Below are 17,703 nucleotides of genomic sequence, written 5' to 3' on the forward strand. Positions count from 1 at the left end.
TCCGCTCATAGGTTCTGCTAGGATAATAACAACAATACTTCCGCTCCGGTCGGTGGGTTTCAAAATAAAAGAGCAAAGTCTAAAACACCGGAAAAGATGTTTATTTTGTACAGCGTTTTCCTCCACAAGTACTCGAGTACATCATGTGATCAATCGATCTGGATTATTTTTGCCCATCCCTAGTTTATCCTGTGCTGAAAAGTCTCCATTCCAATAGAGATAGTATATAATTTGGTGTTTATTTGATTATTGTTTCACTGCCTTTTATTTATTACGTTTCCACAGTTTTTTCCTCATACTTTATTAACATTTTGTACATGGTACCGCAAGGTACATTAATAATACAAGTACATGTTAAAAGGATGACACAAAAAGCCAGACAGAGGGCTTGTTTCCAGTTTCAGTTTGTTTTATAATAAACAATCAAACTGAGCATTTTTTGCCTGCCTATTTGTTTGGTGGAAACTTGATCATGAAGTTGATAAAAAAAAAAAAAGTAGTGCCGATGTAGCTAGCTATTTTTGCCATGTTGCTTGTAGTGTAGCTTGCTACATTGCTCTGGGGATAGCTATTGTTGTAGTTGAGCTATATTTAAATCGAGAGTAACTGGTAGTGTAGCTTACTAAATTTTATTGCACTTTGAAACGGTTTCCTTGCATTATTATGCTATTATCATTATATTAGTAAAAAATAAATAAAAAGGTTAATTTATCAAAACCGCAATAATATCACTTATCGCAATAATTTCTGGGACAATTAATCGCCCAGCAAAATGTGTTATCGTGACAGGCCTACCCAGCGCTAACACCACCAGACCTACCTGCTGTTTCTCTGCTTCCCAGGGTACCCTCCTCCATGGCCTCTGAAGTTGTTGTCAAAGTTACCGCGCCCAGCACCAAACTGGTTGGGGGGGTAGGCTCCTGTAGAACAAACAGGGACACATTGTAACGGCGGTCAAACATTCAACACACACAGACGAGTTCTAAATGAATGCGCTGATCAATAATAAATAGTGCCGTCAGGCGATTAAAAAAATTTATCTAATTAATTACAGGATTTGTAATTAATTAATCTAATTAATCGCATAACCATTTTATGTCTGATATTCTATATTCTATAATCATATTTCAAATTGCATGTGTCCGGATGGCAGAATTCAGTACTGTATCTACAAAACCTTCTGTTTAATCATCTTCCATCTATTAATTTGCTTAGATTTTTCAGGTCTGGTCAATTTGAGTCAAAGATAAAAAAAAAATGTATTGATATTCTCATTTGGTTCATTACAATTTACTCAAAATAAAATGTTCATTCAATCAATCACCGCGCAGATTGATTGATTGAATGAAAATGTAATTAACAGATTGCAGAATGGGTACAATACAGTACGGCTCAATACACACAATTGTTAAGGGGATGCAGACCAGAGAAAGACTTTCGTCTTGTTTATATCAGGGTCCCCCATTTTCAATTCATAATGAATTGTAAGCAGGCATGCGTTGTTCATGGGACGGGGTTGCACTCCGTGCAAGCCCAGATAAGTACTCGCTATTTGCATATCAATAGCGCCGGTCGTCAGGTGTGTTAAATGCGTTCTCAGATACATTCACACCTAACTTGTTGTGAATGACATGTGTTACATTCCATTCGTAGAGGCAATTAGGCACTGTCTTTAGTCTGTACTCAAGCGAGGGGACATTAAATGCGCATTCGCGGGAACGCACGCACGCGCCGGGAGCACACGTGCACGTGGCGCCATTAGGTGCGTACAATCTCAGTTGATTTCAATAACGCACCACTGATTGTAAGTAAGGGTGCACCTTGCACCGTGCAATCCATTCTTTGTGGATCTAGCCCACAGTATTTCTGACACTGGAAATACATTCCCTGAGATTCATAGATGTCCCTAGAATCAGATACCAAGTACATGCAAATGGACCATATTAAAAAAAAAATCTGTAAATGTGTATTCTACATTCTTATGGAATGAATGATACAAAAAAAATATTATAATAAAAAATAAAAAAAACGTGATAATTTGCTGTGTAATTAATTAATCTAATTAACGCGATAAACTGACAGCCCTAATATTAAATATTCCCCATGTTTACACTGTAACCATGTCCATAGGCGTTTTCAGACCACGCTGTTCTGGGGTCTCCTCGACAGGAACTACACACTGGAGAGCCCTGAGAACTACAGACCTCCACACTCCCGGAGAGGAACTACCCACTGGAGAGCTCTGAGAACTACAGACCTTCACACTCCCGGAGAGAACCTACCCACTGGAGAGCTCTGAGAACTACAGACCTTCACACTCCCGGAGAGAACCTACCCACTGGAGAGCCCTGAGAACTACAGACCTCCACACTCCCGGAGAGGAACTACCCACTGGAGAGCTCTGAGAACTACAGACCTTCAAGATGACTGTGCTAAAATGGCCAATAGCAAACTGTGTAGATACTTAACCTACAAACATGAAACTGTTCCGTTTCTGATCACAATATTGATGTAACCTAGAGATGGAACTATGAGATTTGCTGAAAGATATTTGTTTTTGTGCATAGATCACTACAATGATCAATTCCTTAACCATTTCTGCACCAAAAACGAGTTAACTGGTTATAGCCGGCCAATCGAACTATGCCAACGAGTATACTCGTTATTATGATCGTTATTTATTTTATTCGCTATTTCCATTCATAATTCATCCTGCTGTGCTGTGGGAATGTTTGGCACTGTCTGAGATCGCAGCGGCCCGATACCGCCACCTGGTGGTATGCGGCCGATGTTGCACTTACTTTCTGGAGGAAGCTTGACTCTGTGCGTCAGTAAATGTCTTCCGGGCAGAGTAATCTTGTAACGTGGATCAAGATACACACTTGATTGCATTGAATCGCCTTCGGGACGCCAGAATCCCATTATGCTTTTTGGAGCTTATGGCGTCGGCCAAATGGACATACGATCTAGCAGATGGCAATCAAATAATTGGAATATTCTTTTTGCAGTCTCATCGGCCAGAGGTAAGAGCAATCTAAAGTTAATTTCAGCTTGATTGTCCATTGCCATCGCTCTAATCAATGTATGCTGTTGTACTAACGAATGCCGTTATTGACAATCAATTAATCATAAACGCCCCCCCCCCCATTTCCTGCATGCATGATGGAACATAATATATAATTATACCGATCATGTGCATTTGAATTTTTTATTGTAGCGTGTATAGGGACGAAATGCCAATGGATTAAGTATAATATGCGTCGCGGCCTATAACTAGCGTTCCAGGAATTATCCTAGACCACTCTAAAACCATACTTAATATTCACCACGGTATAAAACGACAATGTATGTGTAACAGGTTAATATGTTCCTCTTGTGAATTTCGCCAAAACACCCTTTTTCATTGTTTTGTTAGAACCTCGTACCTTTGTTTTGGTGTGGATGCTGAACGTGTAGCAGGTATATATGTGTAATATACTGTTATGTATTCAATGAATAGTCCTTCCCTCACGTGGTATTTTAATTTGTTTATTATTATTATTTTTATTATCAAAAGTCTTTTAATTTGAAATCGTCACTTCCTGCCGAAGTGACGTATTTCCCCTTAGTCCCTCTAAACCAGGGCTGTACGCTAAGCTTTTTCACTAGGGGCACACTTGCCCCTAAATGAGAAATTTAGGGGCAAAAAATATTTTTTAGGGGCAAATTTTTAAATAACAATTTTACCATTATTTATATCGATTGTTTTTGATTTAAAAAAAAAAGAAAAAAACTTTATATAATTTTTTTTAATAAAATATATATATTATATAATCATACTTGTAGTTGTATTATCTGCGAGACATCGCCACCACGCAACAAGTCTAAATGCTCGCTATATGCAACCAGCTCCACTGTCTGTGTGTACTCGAGTAGCCTCCAGCTACGGCCAGGATTCCCCGGAGCTGCAGCTGGACCCTATACTGTAGCCTCCAGCTACGGCCAGGATTCTCCGGCGCTGCAGCTGGACCCTATTGACTATATTCAGTGTGCCCTCAGCTCGAATACGCATCGACTCAGTGTTATAACTAAACATTGATATCAGGAGCTATCTGAACTATTTAGTTTAATGGGACGTTTCGTTTTGAACAGTAAGCTAACGCGAGCTATCATGCACTACTAGACTTACTGGAGCATTTGTTGATAGCTATCAGTAGCTAGCCGGCTGGCAGGCTCACCGAGGAGGGAGGAGGAGCAGCAGACGCCGCAGCTCTCTCCGTGTGTCTGAGTTCAGTTCAGTTCGGCTCACTATAGGAGGTTGAACGCGTCGAAAATATGAAGCAATACTAACGTTACTTTTCTTCATAGCTAAATCAGACAGTCAGCCAGTCTATCAGAGTGAGTGCTCAGTCGATTGTTCCCACTGATCATACCTGCTGAGTGCTCACTGCTCAGCTCGCGTGAGTGACGGCATCGCGTCATGACACGCCTTGGATAATTTAGGAGTGAAATGCGAATGCAAGGCTTGAAAGCACTACTCGCAAGCCCGCCCCCAGATAATATTTACCAATCGCAACGGCCAATTAAAGGGGCAATTCGCGACGAGATCATCGCAGTGTACAGCCCTGTAAACGCCAGTCTCTCTGGGTGTTTTAAGAGGTAAGAGCTGCTCTGTGGTTCTAAACATATCTTTGGGTTAAAAGAACGTTATGATGGTGTAAATGTGTGGATAAGTTGCCGGGCAATGAACCGGATTGTATATAATAACTATCTATGTTAAAGAGGAGCAGTTGTGCACTTTCTGTGGAGCTAGTTAGAAGTGACGATCTCTTGCTGTGTGACACATTTGGGTAGGCCTCAAACCTGACGCTGATATATATTTTCCCATTAGAGCCTGTGAACTGAGGGCACCATCTTGTGGCCAAGATAAAACAAGACATTGACAAAACATTAACTCTGTTTTGCATCTGGTTTTAACAGGTAATGAGTAAATCTTATTAGTGGTTTTGTATTATTTTAATGTATCTGTTTTAACAGGTAATGAGTCAATCTTATTAGTGGTTTTGTATTATTTTAATGTATCTGTTTTAACAGGTGTATGAGTGACTCATATTGGTTATTTTGTATTGAGTTATTGTACGGTTTCATTCCATGTGCTATTTCAATGTGAATTAAAATAGAGTCTCTCTGGGTGTTTTAAGAGAGCCTATGAACTGAGGGCGCCATCTTGTGGCCAAGATAAAACAAGACATTGACCAAACATTAACTCTGTTTTGCATCTGGTTTTAACAGGGCCAATAAAAAGCCTGAGATGCAGTGCAGTCTCCTGCCTGGTTACTGACACCACACAAGAACACAACGCAGCATAATCTATCGGTTACATATGGATGAAAAAAATATAATTTTTCCACATCTTGAACGATAGATACACGATGTCAAATGGGCCATAGTATTGCATATAGCTATAATATTTAAATAGTTATAGCCATGCAAACAAGGTGAGCGACTCCCACCGTTTACAGTGATGGCGTCAGCTGCTAAGGATGCAGCTATTGTGTTAATATGACTTTCACTAAACCTTTCCCCAATATAAGGTCGACTGTAAAGCATTGCCACAGACCTCACACATGAACACGAGACAATGTGCGTGTGCGTCTCCTACCAGGGAAGCCGGGGGGCAGAGGGGGCCGGACACCGGGGGGATATCCCAGAAGGCTTTGCTGAGGTACCTGACCAGGGAAGCCTGGCATTCCTAGAAGAGGGACTGTGAGAAAGAGACGGAGAAAGAGAGGGAGACAGAGAGAGGGAGAGAGGAGAGAGACAGAGAAAGGAGACAGAAAAAGAGAGGGAGACAGAGAGAGGGAGAAAGGAGAGAGAGAAAGGAGACAGAAAAAGACAGAGAGAGGGAGAAAGGAGACAGAAAGGAGACACAAAAAGAGAGGGAGAAAGGAGAGAGAGAAAGGAGACAGAAAAAGACAGAAAGAGGGAGAAAGGAGACAGAAAAAGAGAGGGAGAAAGGAGAGAGAAAGGAGACAGAAAAAGAGAGGGAGACAGAGAGAGGGAGAAAGGAGAGACAGACAAAGGAGACAGAGAAAGAGACAGAAAGAGGGAGACAAACAGAGGTTAATTAAACGTCTACAACAACTAATAGATAAAACGTCAACACAGCTTAATAACATGGCAGAGTGAGTGACGAGTGGGTGGGTGAGTGCTCACCCTGTGGGGGCGGTGGGAGGGGCTTGTTCTCAGGGAGGGCGGGCCTCTTGGCATCCAAAAGAAAGTTGTTGAAGAATTCTACTTCCTTTTTCACAGCCGTCACTTTGTCTCCGTGTTTGTTGAGGATGTGTTTCCGCACAAACTCTGGAGCCTGGAAAACACACTTATTTTAACTTAATCTGGAACCTGGAAACCACACTTAATTTAAAGATATAATCTGTAATGGAGTCAAACCGCGACCTCTAGGCAAAAGAGCCCCACTGAAACTGAAAAAAGAAACTTGAAACTTGAAACACTTGGTATTTAAATAATATGCAAAGTGAGAAGACTGGCTGCCCTGGACCCGTAAAAAAGACTGCCCTAAATTTTTGTAAGCTTAGAAAAAGTTTGTCTTAACTAATCATCATGAGTTGTGGATGTCAATTTGATAGTATTTTTCATTGCATGCCTTTGGAGACCTATTTCAGAATTAGCTGTGTCTATTCTATCCGTGCTGCGTCTCCATCAATCCGACTCGGGAACACGACACACTTCGTCTTTGCTAGGTTCAGTGTGGACACCCCAAAGCCGGCAGATTGGGGGGAGAAAGATAATCCATATTACGGTATAATGCTGAAAAAGAGCTTATGACATCATCACTAGGGTTCATATTTGAACAGATACCGGTATCTGGGAATCAATACCGGTACCCAACGGTACCTTTTTCCGGTACTTTACTCTCCATGTAATCTTTTTTTTACATTTCTATTTCAGTTGTAAAACTAGTTTTAAAGTTTTTTTTAACATTGCATGATCATGTATACATTTTTATGTATTAATATTTTTATGTTTAAATATCAACATTATCTGGCCATCCGCAATAAATACTGTCAAACTCCTCTGATCTTTCCAATGACCAAAGAGATGGGATATGCACACGCGTTAGCTTGGTTGACGTTAGCAGCTTGGGCATCCAGGAATGGCGAGGATGCAAAGCACGTTAAGACACATTGGAGAGTTTTCACTGCACATAGAAACAGTGCGACTCGCGAGAGGAGTTGTCACAGGGCTGTCGAACGCAGGGCTGAAGAGATTCATTCTAAAATGTAAGGTCCGCACTGGTCTGTGTCTATTATGAAATGACAATTGCGAGTCATTGGAATTCAGATGATTTTCTAACTGGGCGGGTCTTAAGGTACCAAAATGTGGCACTGATTGATCAAATGTGAATTCGTACAGAGTTCGGTACCCAACCCATGGTGATATTACTAAGATGCTATGACATCATCACCATGGTGATATTACTAAGATGCTATGACATCATCACCATGGTGATATTACTAGAACAATATGACTAGGGATGGGTACCGAATCCAGTACTTTGTAATTGTTAGACTAGAATGTAATGTAATTGTTAGACTAGAAGTCTTTATTTGTCATGCAGTTTAACACACACACGCGAGATGGGCGACCCACAGGAACACACACACAGGGAGCGAAATTAACTTTTTGACTCACCGGCCAGTGGCGGGTAGATGGGAAGAATCTACCCGCCAAGCATATTTCTTACCTGCCAACTTTTTTTTGATAAAAAAAAAATTATTATTATTTTATATATATATTTTTTTAATAAAATATATATTATATAATCATACTTGTGATTGTGTTATCTGCGAGACATCGCCACCTCGCTGTCTGCAAACAGCTCCACTGTCTGTGTGTATACTCGAGTGGCCTCCAGCTCCAGCAAGGATTCTCCGGCGCTGCAGCTGGACCCTAAACGCTACATTCAGCATGCAAAAGGATTCTCCTGAGCTACAGCTGGACCCTATTCAGCAGCCCTCACTCATGCGATGTAAACCAGGGACTCGAATATGCATGTTGTTGTTGTAGGACATTGATGCCAGGAGCTATCTGTAGCTACTGCTGGATGGCGTTGGGACAACGCCTCAGTGAACTATTTAGTTTACTGCGACATTTCGTAGTGACTAGTGAGCTACCTAGCCAACGGAGGTATTATGCACTGGACTATTGCTGGAGCTGGAGGATTTGTTGATGTCTGGAGCTATCAGTAGCTAGCCGGCTGGATAACGTTACACAATGCCTCATGTATTAAACTAAGTGAATAGTTGACTGGGTCATTTTGTAACGGTAGCTAACGTTATCTCACAAAGGTCCCACACTGACTAGACTAACGTCACGGTGACTCGGAGGCAATAGCCTTTGTTTACATGCAGGCATACAGAAACAGGTGGGGAGGGGGTAGGAGCAGCAGCAGCAGCAGCAGTGCGCGGTGCGCTGCATGTCTGTGCTGAGACAGCGAGTGAGAACTCCGCTAAAGAATTGGATCATGATTTTCGGTTTTCACATGACTATTTGATTGCCCGCCACACGGTGGTCAGACCTCTCAGTGGGAGGCGCCAAACGTAAAAACTGAGCGCAAATGGCGGGTGGCGCTCTCTAGTTTCGGTCCCTGCACACACATGCACAGAGTCGCCGATGAAATGTCTCTCTGCACTTTTCCCATCCCGTTGTTCTTCCCCCCATGGGCAGCCGGGAGCAGATAGGGCGTCAACGTGAACCGCGCCCCGGAGACCAATCCAAGTGCTCCTGTCCGTCTTCGTCAAGGACGCCACAGCGTTAGCGATCTGTTGTGCATGTTTTTCCATTGGGTTTATCTTATCGGGGGGGAAACCCTTGCGAGCATGGGGAGAACATGCAAACTCCACACAGAAAGGCCTGGGAGATACCCCACCTGAGTACCTGGCATCATGGAAACCTGGTCCCCAAGCAAGAATCAAACCCTGGACCTTCTTGCTGTGAGGCGACAGTGTTAACCACTACACCACAGTGCCGCTTTTAAGGGTATCGAACGAATCACGTCGGTACTACCGATCCACTGGTGCTACATTTCGGTAATGTTTTTCTTTTAAGAGTCCGATGACGTCAACGTTTTGTTTACCGAGAAACTAAACCTATGAAGTGTGCCGCACGTGTCGTTCACGTCAACGTTCACGTGCACAATACACGCTTACCTAGGATTTTACTTGATTCAACAATAAAGCAGTCGGGGCAATGGCAAGCCGAAAACGGTCGCAAGTGTGGTTACTTTATAAAGCTAGATGCAGACAACGCTCGCTGCAATATTATATATATATTAACAAATTGTTCTAAATAAATAATAAATAATTTGAAGTTTGGACAAATTTTTTACAAACGAGGTAGGTAGATTAATTTTTTAGACACTAAAGTACCGAAAAAAGGTTCAAATGTGAACGGTATCCAACCCTAAATATGACATCATCACCCATGAGCGCTTTGAGTGTAATGAATTATTATTATTATTATTATTACTACTGGGATTTTGGTAAATTTTCTGATTCATAGCTGCTAATCCCTACATTTAAATAAAAAACATTTGCATGTAATAATTAAAATTAAAATTATATGAGGCCACTATGTTGGTCACTAATTCACTGTCAATGGACCAACTCCAAAAAGTGTCACCAAATTACATCACAGATGACACAGAAGTGTTGATGCTCTGGTGTCAGTTGTCTGCGTTTATAGATACTGAGCTGGAATAACACCATGCACATTGTGTTTTAGGGTGGATTTCCCCTTTAATATGTGGCAATGCTGGGAGCCAAATGTTATAGAACAAAAGTCTAGAGTTGGTTTAGTTAAATCACTCTGCTCTATGCGTCTATCAGTAATGTTATGCCAAGCTAACATTCTCATAGGCAAATTATACAACTGCTACATTAACAACCAAAAATGACCCTATAATTAGGGATGGACGATAATTATCGGGCCGATATCAGCTATTATGACATCATCCCGATAAAATAATTGATAGCTCCGATAATAAATTATTATTATAATTTTTTAACTTTTCTTTTCATGTCAACGTTCACACGCACAATATATGCTTACTTAGGATTTGACTTGATTCAACAACAAAGCAGTCGGGGCAATGGCAAGCCGAAAGCTGTCGAAAATGTGGTTATTTGAAGTTTGGAATATTTTTTTTTTTTACAACTGAGGTAGGTAGATTTTTTTTTTAATCCACTTTTTCTCCCATTTTCTATTTTTCTCCCATCCCAATTTCGTTTCATCCAATTTAACCCTCCCCTGTCTCGAACGCTGTTTCTTGCCTCCCACAAGCCGGCTGCAATGTGGACTAAGTCATACACGAGTCCCCTCCGATACTCGAGGTAACAGCAGTCGCATCTTTTCACCTGCGCGGCGCGATCTTTCAGCGTCAGGGGTCTGCGCTTTGGAGGGGCGCCGCCCCCATCGCTTCCTGATTCTACTGCGCAGGCGCACCAACCGACCTGTAGGAGTCGCTGTCCACAACGCCCGATCCCCACCCATCAGTTTCCCACCCCCTAATACTGCCAATGTGTATTAGTAGTATTAGTAGTATTAGACGACCAGCTAAACTGAAAGCAATGTGGAGCGCTGGGCTCGAACAGGCGAACCCAGCGTCTCCAGTATTCGTGGTGAGCGCCTTGCCCACTGCACCACGTAGCCGCCCCGTAGGTAGGTAGATTTTTTATAGATTAAAGTACCGAAAAAAGGTACCGTTGGGTACCGGTATCGATTCACAGGTACCGGTACCCATCCCTACTGACAAAGCACAATACCTGTTAGTTTTTAGTTCATTGTTCAGGGAAACACATTGTTAATGACATTGACGGATTGTGAATTTTGTGATTGACTAAAATTATATTTATTTGGAAAAATAAATATACCGTTAGTCACTTTATTTGAAGAGTCAAAACTGTTCTCTTGGTTTTATTTTGTTCATAGTAGTAACGCTCATGTCATGATAAATCTGGTTAGGTCAAAACTACAGGAATATACATTTAAAAAAAAATATTATAATACAATAAATATATATATATATCGGTTATCGGTATAGACCTTGAGGAGCAGAAAGTTATCGGTATCGGGGTCAAAATCAATATCGTGCACCCCTACCTATAATAATACAAATTAAGTGACACACACACACACACACACACACAGGTAGGTCACACAGTACTTAAGACAGAAAGACAGCCAGCCAGAGAGACAGTCAGCCAGCGAGACAGACAGACACTCTCTCCTACCTTGAACTTCTTGCCACTCAAAGGACAGAGCCACTTGTCCTTCCCCAGCTCCTGGCTGTTGGCTGCGAGGTACTTCTCTACCTGCAGGACAACATGAACAGAGCAGTTTGTGAGTCTAAGTCCAGTCAAACATGCTGCAACCAGCAGCTCTATAGCCGTTGGTTGGTCCACACAAGTGTCCCTGCCCTCTAGCGGCCACAGTTTTAACCCTAGGAGGCAGGCTGAAATGTGCCATGTGTTGTTCAGTCTCTGAGGGTTCAAACACAGTTTAAAGTATCACCCCCCCCCCCCCCCCCCCCCTGTCACTAGAAGTGAAAGTATCTGTAAAGAATCTGTACTTTGACTTCTAGTGACTCTACAATACATGTGTAAAACACATCAAGACACAATGATACATCAAACATTAGGGGGAGGAAGAAAATTAACAAACTAAAAAAATATATATATATATATATATATTTATAAACATATTTTAATTCAATGTAATTAAATAACATTTTAATAAAAATTTATAAAAAATGTAAACAAAAGTCTATACCTCCTGGTCAGAATCTTTCTTGCCCAGCCTGCCGGCCTCTTCATCAGTGACGTTCTCGCTGAGGGAGAGGAGGGGAGCCAACCGCTCCTCACACATACGCTGGTGTTCAGAGACTGAGAGGAAACACCAGGAGGTCTCAGTGTTAGTTTCATAACGCTGGTGTTCAGAGACTGAGAGGAAACACCAGGAGGTCTCAGTGTTAGTTTCATAACGCTGGTGTTCAGAGACTGAGAGGAAACACCAGGAGGTCTCAGTGTTAGTTTCATAACGCTGGTGTTCAGAGACTGAGAGGAAACACCAGGAGGTCTCAGTGTTAGTTTCATAACGCTGGTGTTCAGAGACTGAGAGGAAACACCAGGAGGTCTCAGTGTTAGTTTCATGGCACCATTGACTTTGAGTTAGTTTAGTGTGTAACTAGCTGGAGCTGGAGGTATGAGACAGACTAGTGTGTTACTGACTAGAGAGTGACTAGTGTGTGTTACTGACTAGAGACTGACTAGTGTGCGTTACTGACTAGTGTGTGTTACTGACTAGAGTGACTAGTGTGTTACTGACTAGAGACTGACTAGTGTGTTACTGACTAGAGAGTGACTAGTGTGTTACTGACTAGTGTGTGTTACTGACTAGAGTGACTAGTGTGTGTTACTGACTAGAGAGTGACTAGTGTGTTACTGACTAGAGAGTGACTAGTGTGTGATACTGACTAGAGAGTGACTAGTGTGTTACTGAATAGTGAAAAAAAAATCTAACCCTAACTAACCTTACTGTCATGCACTTGTCCTAATAAACTAACCTACACTAACACGCAACACTTTGATGAATATTGTTAGCTGATAGAGTTGTGCCCTTCCTGATGACCTGTCGTACAGAACTTGTACGTCGCTTTGGATAAAAGCGTCAGCTAAATGACTAAATGTAGAGAGTGACTAGTGTGTGTTACTGACTAGAGAGTGACTAGTGTGTGTTACTGACTAGAGTGACTAGTGTGTTACTGACTAGAGAGTGACTAGTGTGTGTTACTGACTAGAGAGTGACTAGTGTGTGATACTGACTAGAGTGTGACTAGTGTGTTACTGACTAGAGACTGACTAGTGTGTGTTACTGACTAGAGTGACTAGTGTGTGTTACTGACTAGTGTGTGTTACCGACTAGAGAGTGACTAGTGTGTTACTGACTAGAGACTGACTAGTGTGTGTTACTGACTAGAGACTGACTAGTGTGTGTTATTGACTAGAGACTGACTAGTGTGTTACTGACTAGTGTGTGTTACTGACTAGAGTGACTAGTGTGTGTTACTGACTAGACTGACTAGTGTGTGTTATTGACTAGAGACTGACTAGTGTGTGTTACTGACTAGAGTGACTAGTGTGTGTTACTGACTAGACTGACTAGAGAGTGTTACTGACTAGAGTGACTAGTGTGTGTTATTGACTAGAGACTGACTAGTGTGTGTTACTGACTAGAGAGTGACTAGTGTGTGTTACTGACTAGAGAGTGACTAGTGTGTGTTACTGACTAGAGACTGACTAGTGTGTGTTACTGACTAGAGACTGACTAGTGTGTGTTACTGACTAGAGACTGACTAGTGTGTGTTACTGACTAGAGACTGACTAGTGTGTGTTACTGACTAGTGTGTGTTACCGACTAGAGAGTGACTAGTGTGTTACTGACTAGAGACTGACTAGTGTGTGTTACTGACTAGAGACTGACTAGTGTGTGTTACTGACTAGAGACTGACTAGTGTGTGTTACTGACTAGAGACTGACTGACTAGAGACTGACTAGTGTGTGTTACTGACTAGTGTGTGTTACCGACTAGAGAGTGACTAGTGTGTTACTGACTAGAGATTGACTAGTGTGTGTTACTGACTAGTGTGTGTTACCGACTAGAGAGTGACTAGTGTGTGTTACTGACTAGTGTGTGTTACTGACTAGTGTGTGTTACCGACTAGAGAGTGACTAGTGTGTGCTGTTGGTTGGATCGGTACCTTCATTAGCAGAGACCTTGCTGATAGGAAGTGGTCCTCGCACGAAAACGAGACCACATCTGTGAGGCATCTCGTCCTCTGCTGGATATTCACAGAAGTTATAGTAGTCCACACTATGGACCAGACGTAGGTAGAGCAACAGTCTGTCCAACACCTAGAGACGGAGAGACAGAGAGTCCAAGCTAGCAAAAAGGTAGGAAACAACTGCCAGGCTAAAATAAGCAGCAAACTAAGCTAACGTTCAGCTACAGTGCATCCAGGAAGTATTCATACCCCTTCACCTTTTCCACATTTTGTTATGTTACAGCCTTATTCCAAAATTGATTAAATTAATTGTTTTCCCTCAAAATGCTACACAATACCCCATAATGACTAAATGAAAAAAAATATAGATTTTTTTGCAAATGTATTAACACATTGAGTGCCACGCCCCTTCCGGGAAGTTACCACTTCCGTGCCACCCATTAACCCCATGTAAACGTAGTTGTAGTTTGTACAACTAAACATATATTTTATTAGGGATGCACCGAAATTTCGGCCACCGAAAGTTTTCGGCCGAAAATGCCCTTTCGGCTTTTGGCCGAAAGAGTTTTTTCACCGAAAATATATCACCGAAACAGAAACAACCTGTAACCTAACGCGTGTTGTTGTGATGATGTCATCAAAACGCGGCTTCAGTCATTACATGCTCAACGTGAGCTCTTCAGTCCTGTGTTCTGCAGCCTGTGATAACTCCTCTTGGGACTCGGGGGAGTCGCGCTGTTTCTATGTAAACTCTGCGCGCAACGCGTCCAATAAATGCGTCTTTAACATGCTTTATATCCTTATTTACTATATGCCCGTCGCGGTTAATCACCGAGTGATCTAATATGCATATTCTTCAGAGCGAGAGGGGGGGGGATTGTGTTTCTCACATTGACGCCGTCTGTCGTTGATAATATAATCTGAAGAGCATTATTATTATTATCATTCTCGAGCATACACGTCGCGCGTCTACTGTGCCAAAGTCAAGAGAGCACATTCATCTGGGGAGTAGAAAGGTGCGCTCAGTAGAGCACAGATGTCCACATGTCTTCTCTCTCTCTCTCTCTCTCTCTCTCTCTCTCTATCTATCTATCTATCTATCTATCTATCTATCTATCTATCTATCTATCTCTCTCTCTCTCTCTCTCTCTCTATCTTTCTCTCTTTCTTTCTCTCTCTCTCTGATTGATTGATTGATTGAAAACTTTATTAACAGATTGCAGAATGGGTACAATACAGTACAGCTCAATACACACAATTGTTAAGGGGATGCAGACCAGAGAAAGACTTTCGTCTCGTTTACATCAGGGTCCCCCATTTTTTTTATTCATCAGGACATATATGACATACATGACATACAGATAGACAGTACTGCTACATCTATACATTTATGACATACCAGATTTGCAAATACAGTACTGTTTGTGATACAAAAAGACCCATAACTTAGACCCACTCAGAACAGTATGCACAAGGTGCCCCGCTGAATTATGAATGGATATAGATAATAAAAGAAACACTCAACGATCGGACGACAGAACCGTAGATCTACGTGAACGGCACTGGAAGTGTTAAAGGTCCTGTGTCTTATAAATGGCCTTTTCCAGTGTTTAGCATTGTTTCCTAGCAATGGGGGATTATATCAATGAGGTCTGTCTCGCTAATCCTCATTTTGACTCATCAGTCTAGTCTCGAGTTCACGAGATCCTCCCTCACTCAACTAAGCCGTTCTGATTTGACTGTTTTGCTGACGTGAATAAGGCACTGGTTGTAGTCACCGCCCACATCGCTCAACAACAGAGCGAGTGGAATTACTTCCTCAAACGGGTTGCACGGGTGCCGAGGGAGAGGGGGATACGGAGCAACGGGAGCATTTACACACAAACCCAACTGTGTGTGTGTGTGTTTTCGGGACGCATCTCTCCTCTCTCTCTGTCACTCGTCTCGGAGCCATTTACACACAAACCCAACTGTGTGTGTGTGTTTTCGGGACGCATCTCTCCTCTCTCTCTGTCACTCGTCTCGGAGCCATTTACACACAAACCCAACTGTGTGTGTGTGTTTTCGCGACACATCTCTCCTCTCTCTCGGTCACTCGTCTCGGAGCCATTTTTACACACAAACCCAACTGTGTGTGTGTGTTTTCGCGACACATCTCTCCTCTCTCTCGGTCACTCGTCTCGGAGCCATTTTTACACACAAACCCAACTGTGTGTGTGTTTTCGGGACGCATCTCTCCTCTCTCTCTCCGTCTCTCTCGCTCATTCTCTCTCTTGCGCTCTCTCGTATGTATTACGCTGTGTGGGTGACTGTCACTCAAATCGCTTATGGGCGGAGCCCAGCATAAACAGCTTGAAATCGAAAAATGTTGCTTTTGAGTACTTGATTAAAAATATAAAACAATGAATTTTTTTTGAAAACAACTTTACAGATGTGTTCCATAGACTCACAGGAATTATGTAAAGTTGCCCAAATAGTGCAAGGAATAGCAAGACATGTCCCCTTTAACATTTTTAATAAATAAATATGTACAAAAGTATTCACACCCTTTGCTATGACACTGAAAATTTAGCTCAGGTCCATCCTGTTTCCTCTGATCATCCTTGAGATGTTTCTTTCCCAGGGCTTTTTTTGCCCCCCTTAATTGAATTTCGGGGGCACCGAATTTTTATGATGAAAATTAACATAAAGATTATAGAACATTGTCAACACTTTTTTTTTACAGTCTTCGTCCCTATGTTTGATAACGTAATGTTAATGTCTCCATATATAGGGCTCTACGCTAACCTTTTCCCCAAGGAGCACATGTGATCCTAAATAAAATTTAAATAAATAAAATCTAAATAAAAATTTAGGAGCACACAAAGAAATTTAGGAGCACAGTGAAAATTGTTCAAGTAACAGAATTTATTAACAAACTATTTATTACAGCCATATTATACTGTGCGTGTGCATACTAGGGATGGGCGTGAGTAATCGTAGCTATGAGAAAAATCGATATTAACACTTTCCGTGCCACTCACGAGATTTCTCTGGGTTTTTTATAGGTGGTTGAATGCCACTCACGAGATTTCTCTGATTTTTTTTTTTTTTTTTTTTTTTTTGTGATCTGAAAAATTATTGCATCACCCGAGCCTACCCGAGTATAGCCGAGGGGCGCCGGCGATCACTGTGGAAAAAAGCGCCCCCTGTCGTCTCCCAGATGACATAAGTGATTTTGGAATGGACTCAATGAAAATGAATGGGGAAAAAAATCCGGTACTCCACATTTTCCAGTTCACTGATCCAGCCGGGGTTACCAGAGTTCATTCTGGATCCTCAGATCCCCGCGGATCATGGAGTTCTACTGTATCGCGTTGGATCCATACACGTATCGATTTTTTCGAATGGTGATCAGGAATTGGAATATACCAGTTGGATACCATCTGATGTCAGGTAAGGACTCTATGTTATCAGTGTTAGGATAATCAGAGTAAGTTTGATGAAGTTATAAGCTGTTTTGTGAAATGTCCTCTTTCGGTTTCACTGTAAAAGTCCGTGAGGAAATCAACGGAGCGATTATCAGTGCGCGGCCGTAATGTGCTTGCGTGCACGTATAATATTGATCATCTAGCGTTTATTTGAAAACGATTCATAAAAAGGCAGACGAATATCAACGTTGTGGAATATTCCACTAAAAGACGATTTTCATAGAATGCTCCAGAATGAGCTGTTTTTTATATCAAAACGGGGGCTTTTCTAACTGCTCTGAAACGGAAACGACGCGATAAAAAAACAATCTGCCTTCACAGCACTGACTGGAAAATAGTATTTGATAATGCGATGGGCAGATTAGACACAGCCATAATTTAAAACATAGATTA

At 41.8% G+C, this 17,703-nt stretch overlaps 1 protein-coding gene across 2 annotated transcripts in view; it reads right to left on the minus strand.

Annotated features, from left to right (window-relative positions):
• Positions 1–816: 816 nt before the first annotated feature.
• The window catches only part of LOC311229707 (serrate RNA effector molecule homolog), a gene marked incomplete at its 3' end in the record, with an annotated part of 67,202 nt that continues 50,315 nt past the window's right edge, over positions 817–17,703 (minus strand). For both annotated transcript variants that reach the window (XM_084315781.1, XM_084315782.1), the window contains exons 16-21: positions 13,817–13,970; positions 11,830–11,942; positions 11,292–11,372; positions 6,196–6,346; positions 5,642–5,743; positions 817–920 (exon numbers count right to left, since the gene is read on the minus strand). In XM_084315781.1, the coding sequence (XP_084171907.1) occupies positions 817–920; positions 5,642–5,743; positions 6,196–6,346; positions 11,292–11,372; positions 11,830–11,942; positions 13,817–13,970 (705 nt within the window). The remainder of the gene's footprint in view (positions 921–5,641; positions 5,744–6,195; positions 6,347–11,291; positions 11,373–11,829; positions 11,943–13,816; positions 13,971–17,703) is intronic.

The sequence above is a fragment of the Notolepis coatsorum genome (genome assembly GCF_963971535.1).
Source record: "Notolepis coatsorum genome assembly, chromosome: 1".
Classification (NCBI taxonomy): domain Eukaryota; kingdom Metazoa; phylum Chordata; class Actinopteri; order Aulopiformes; family Paralepididae; genus Notolepis; species Notolepis coatsorum.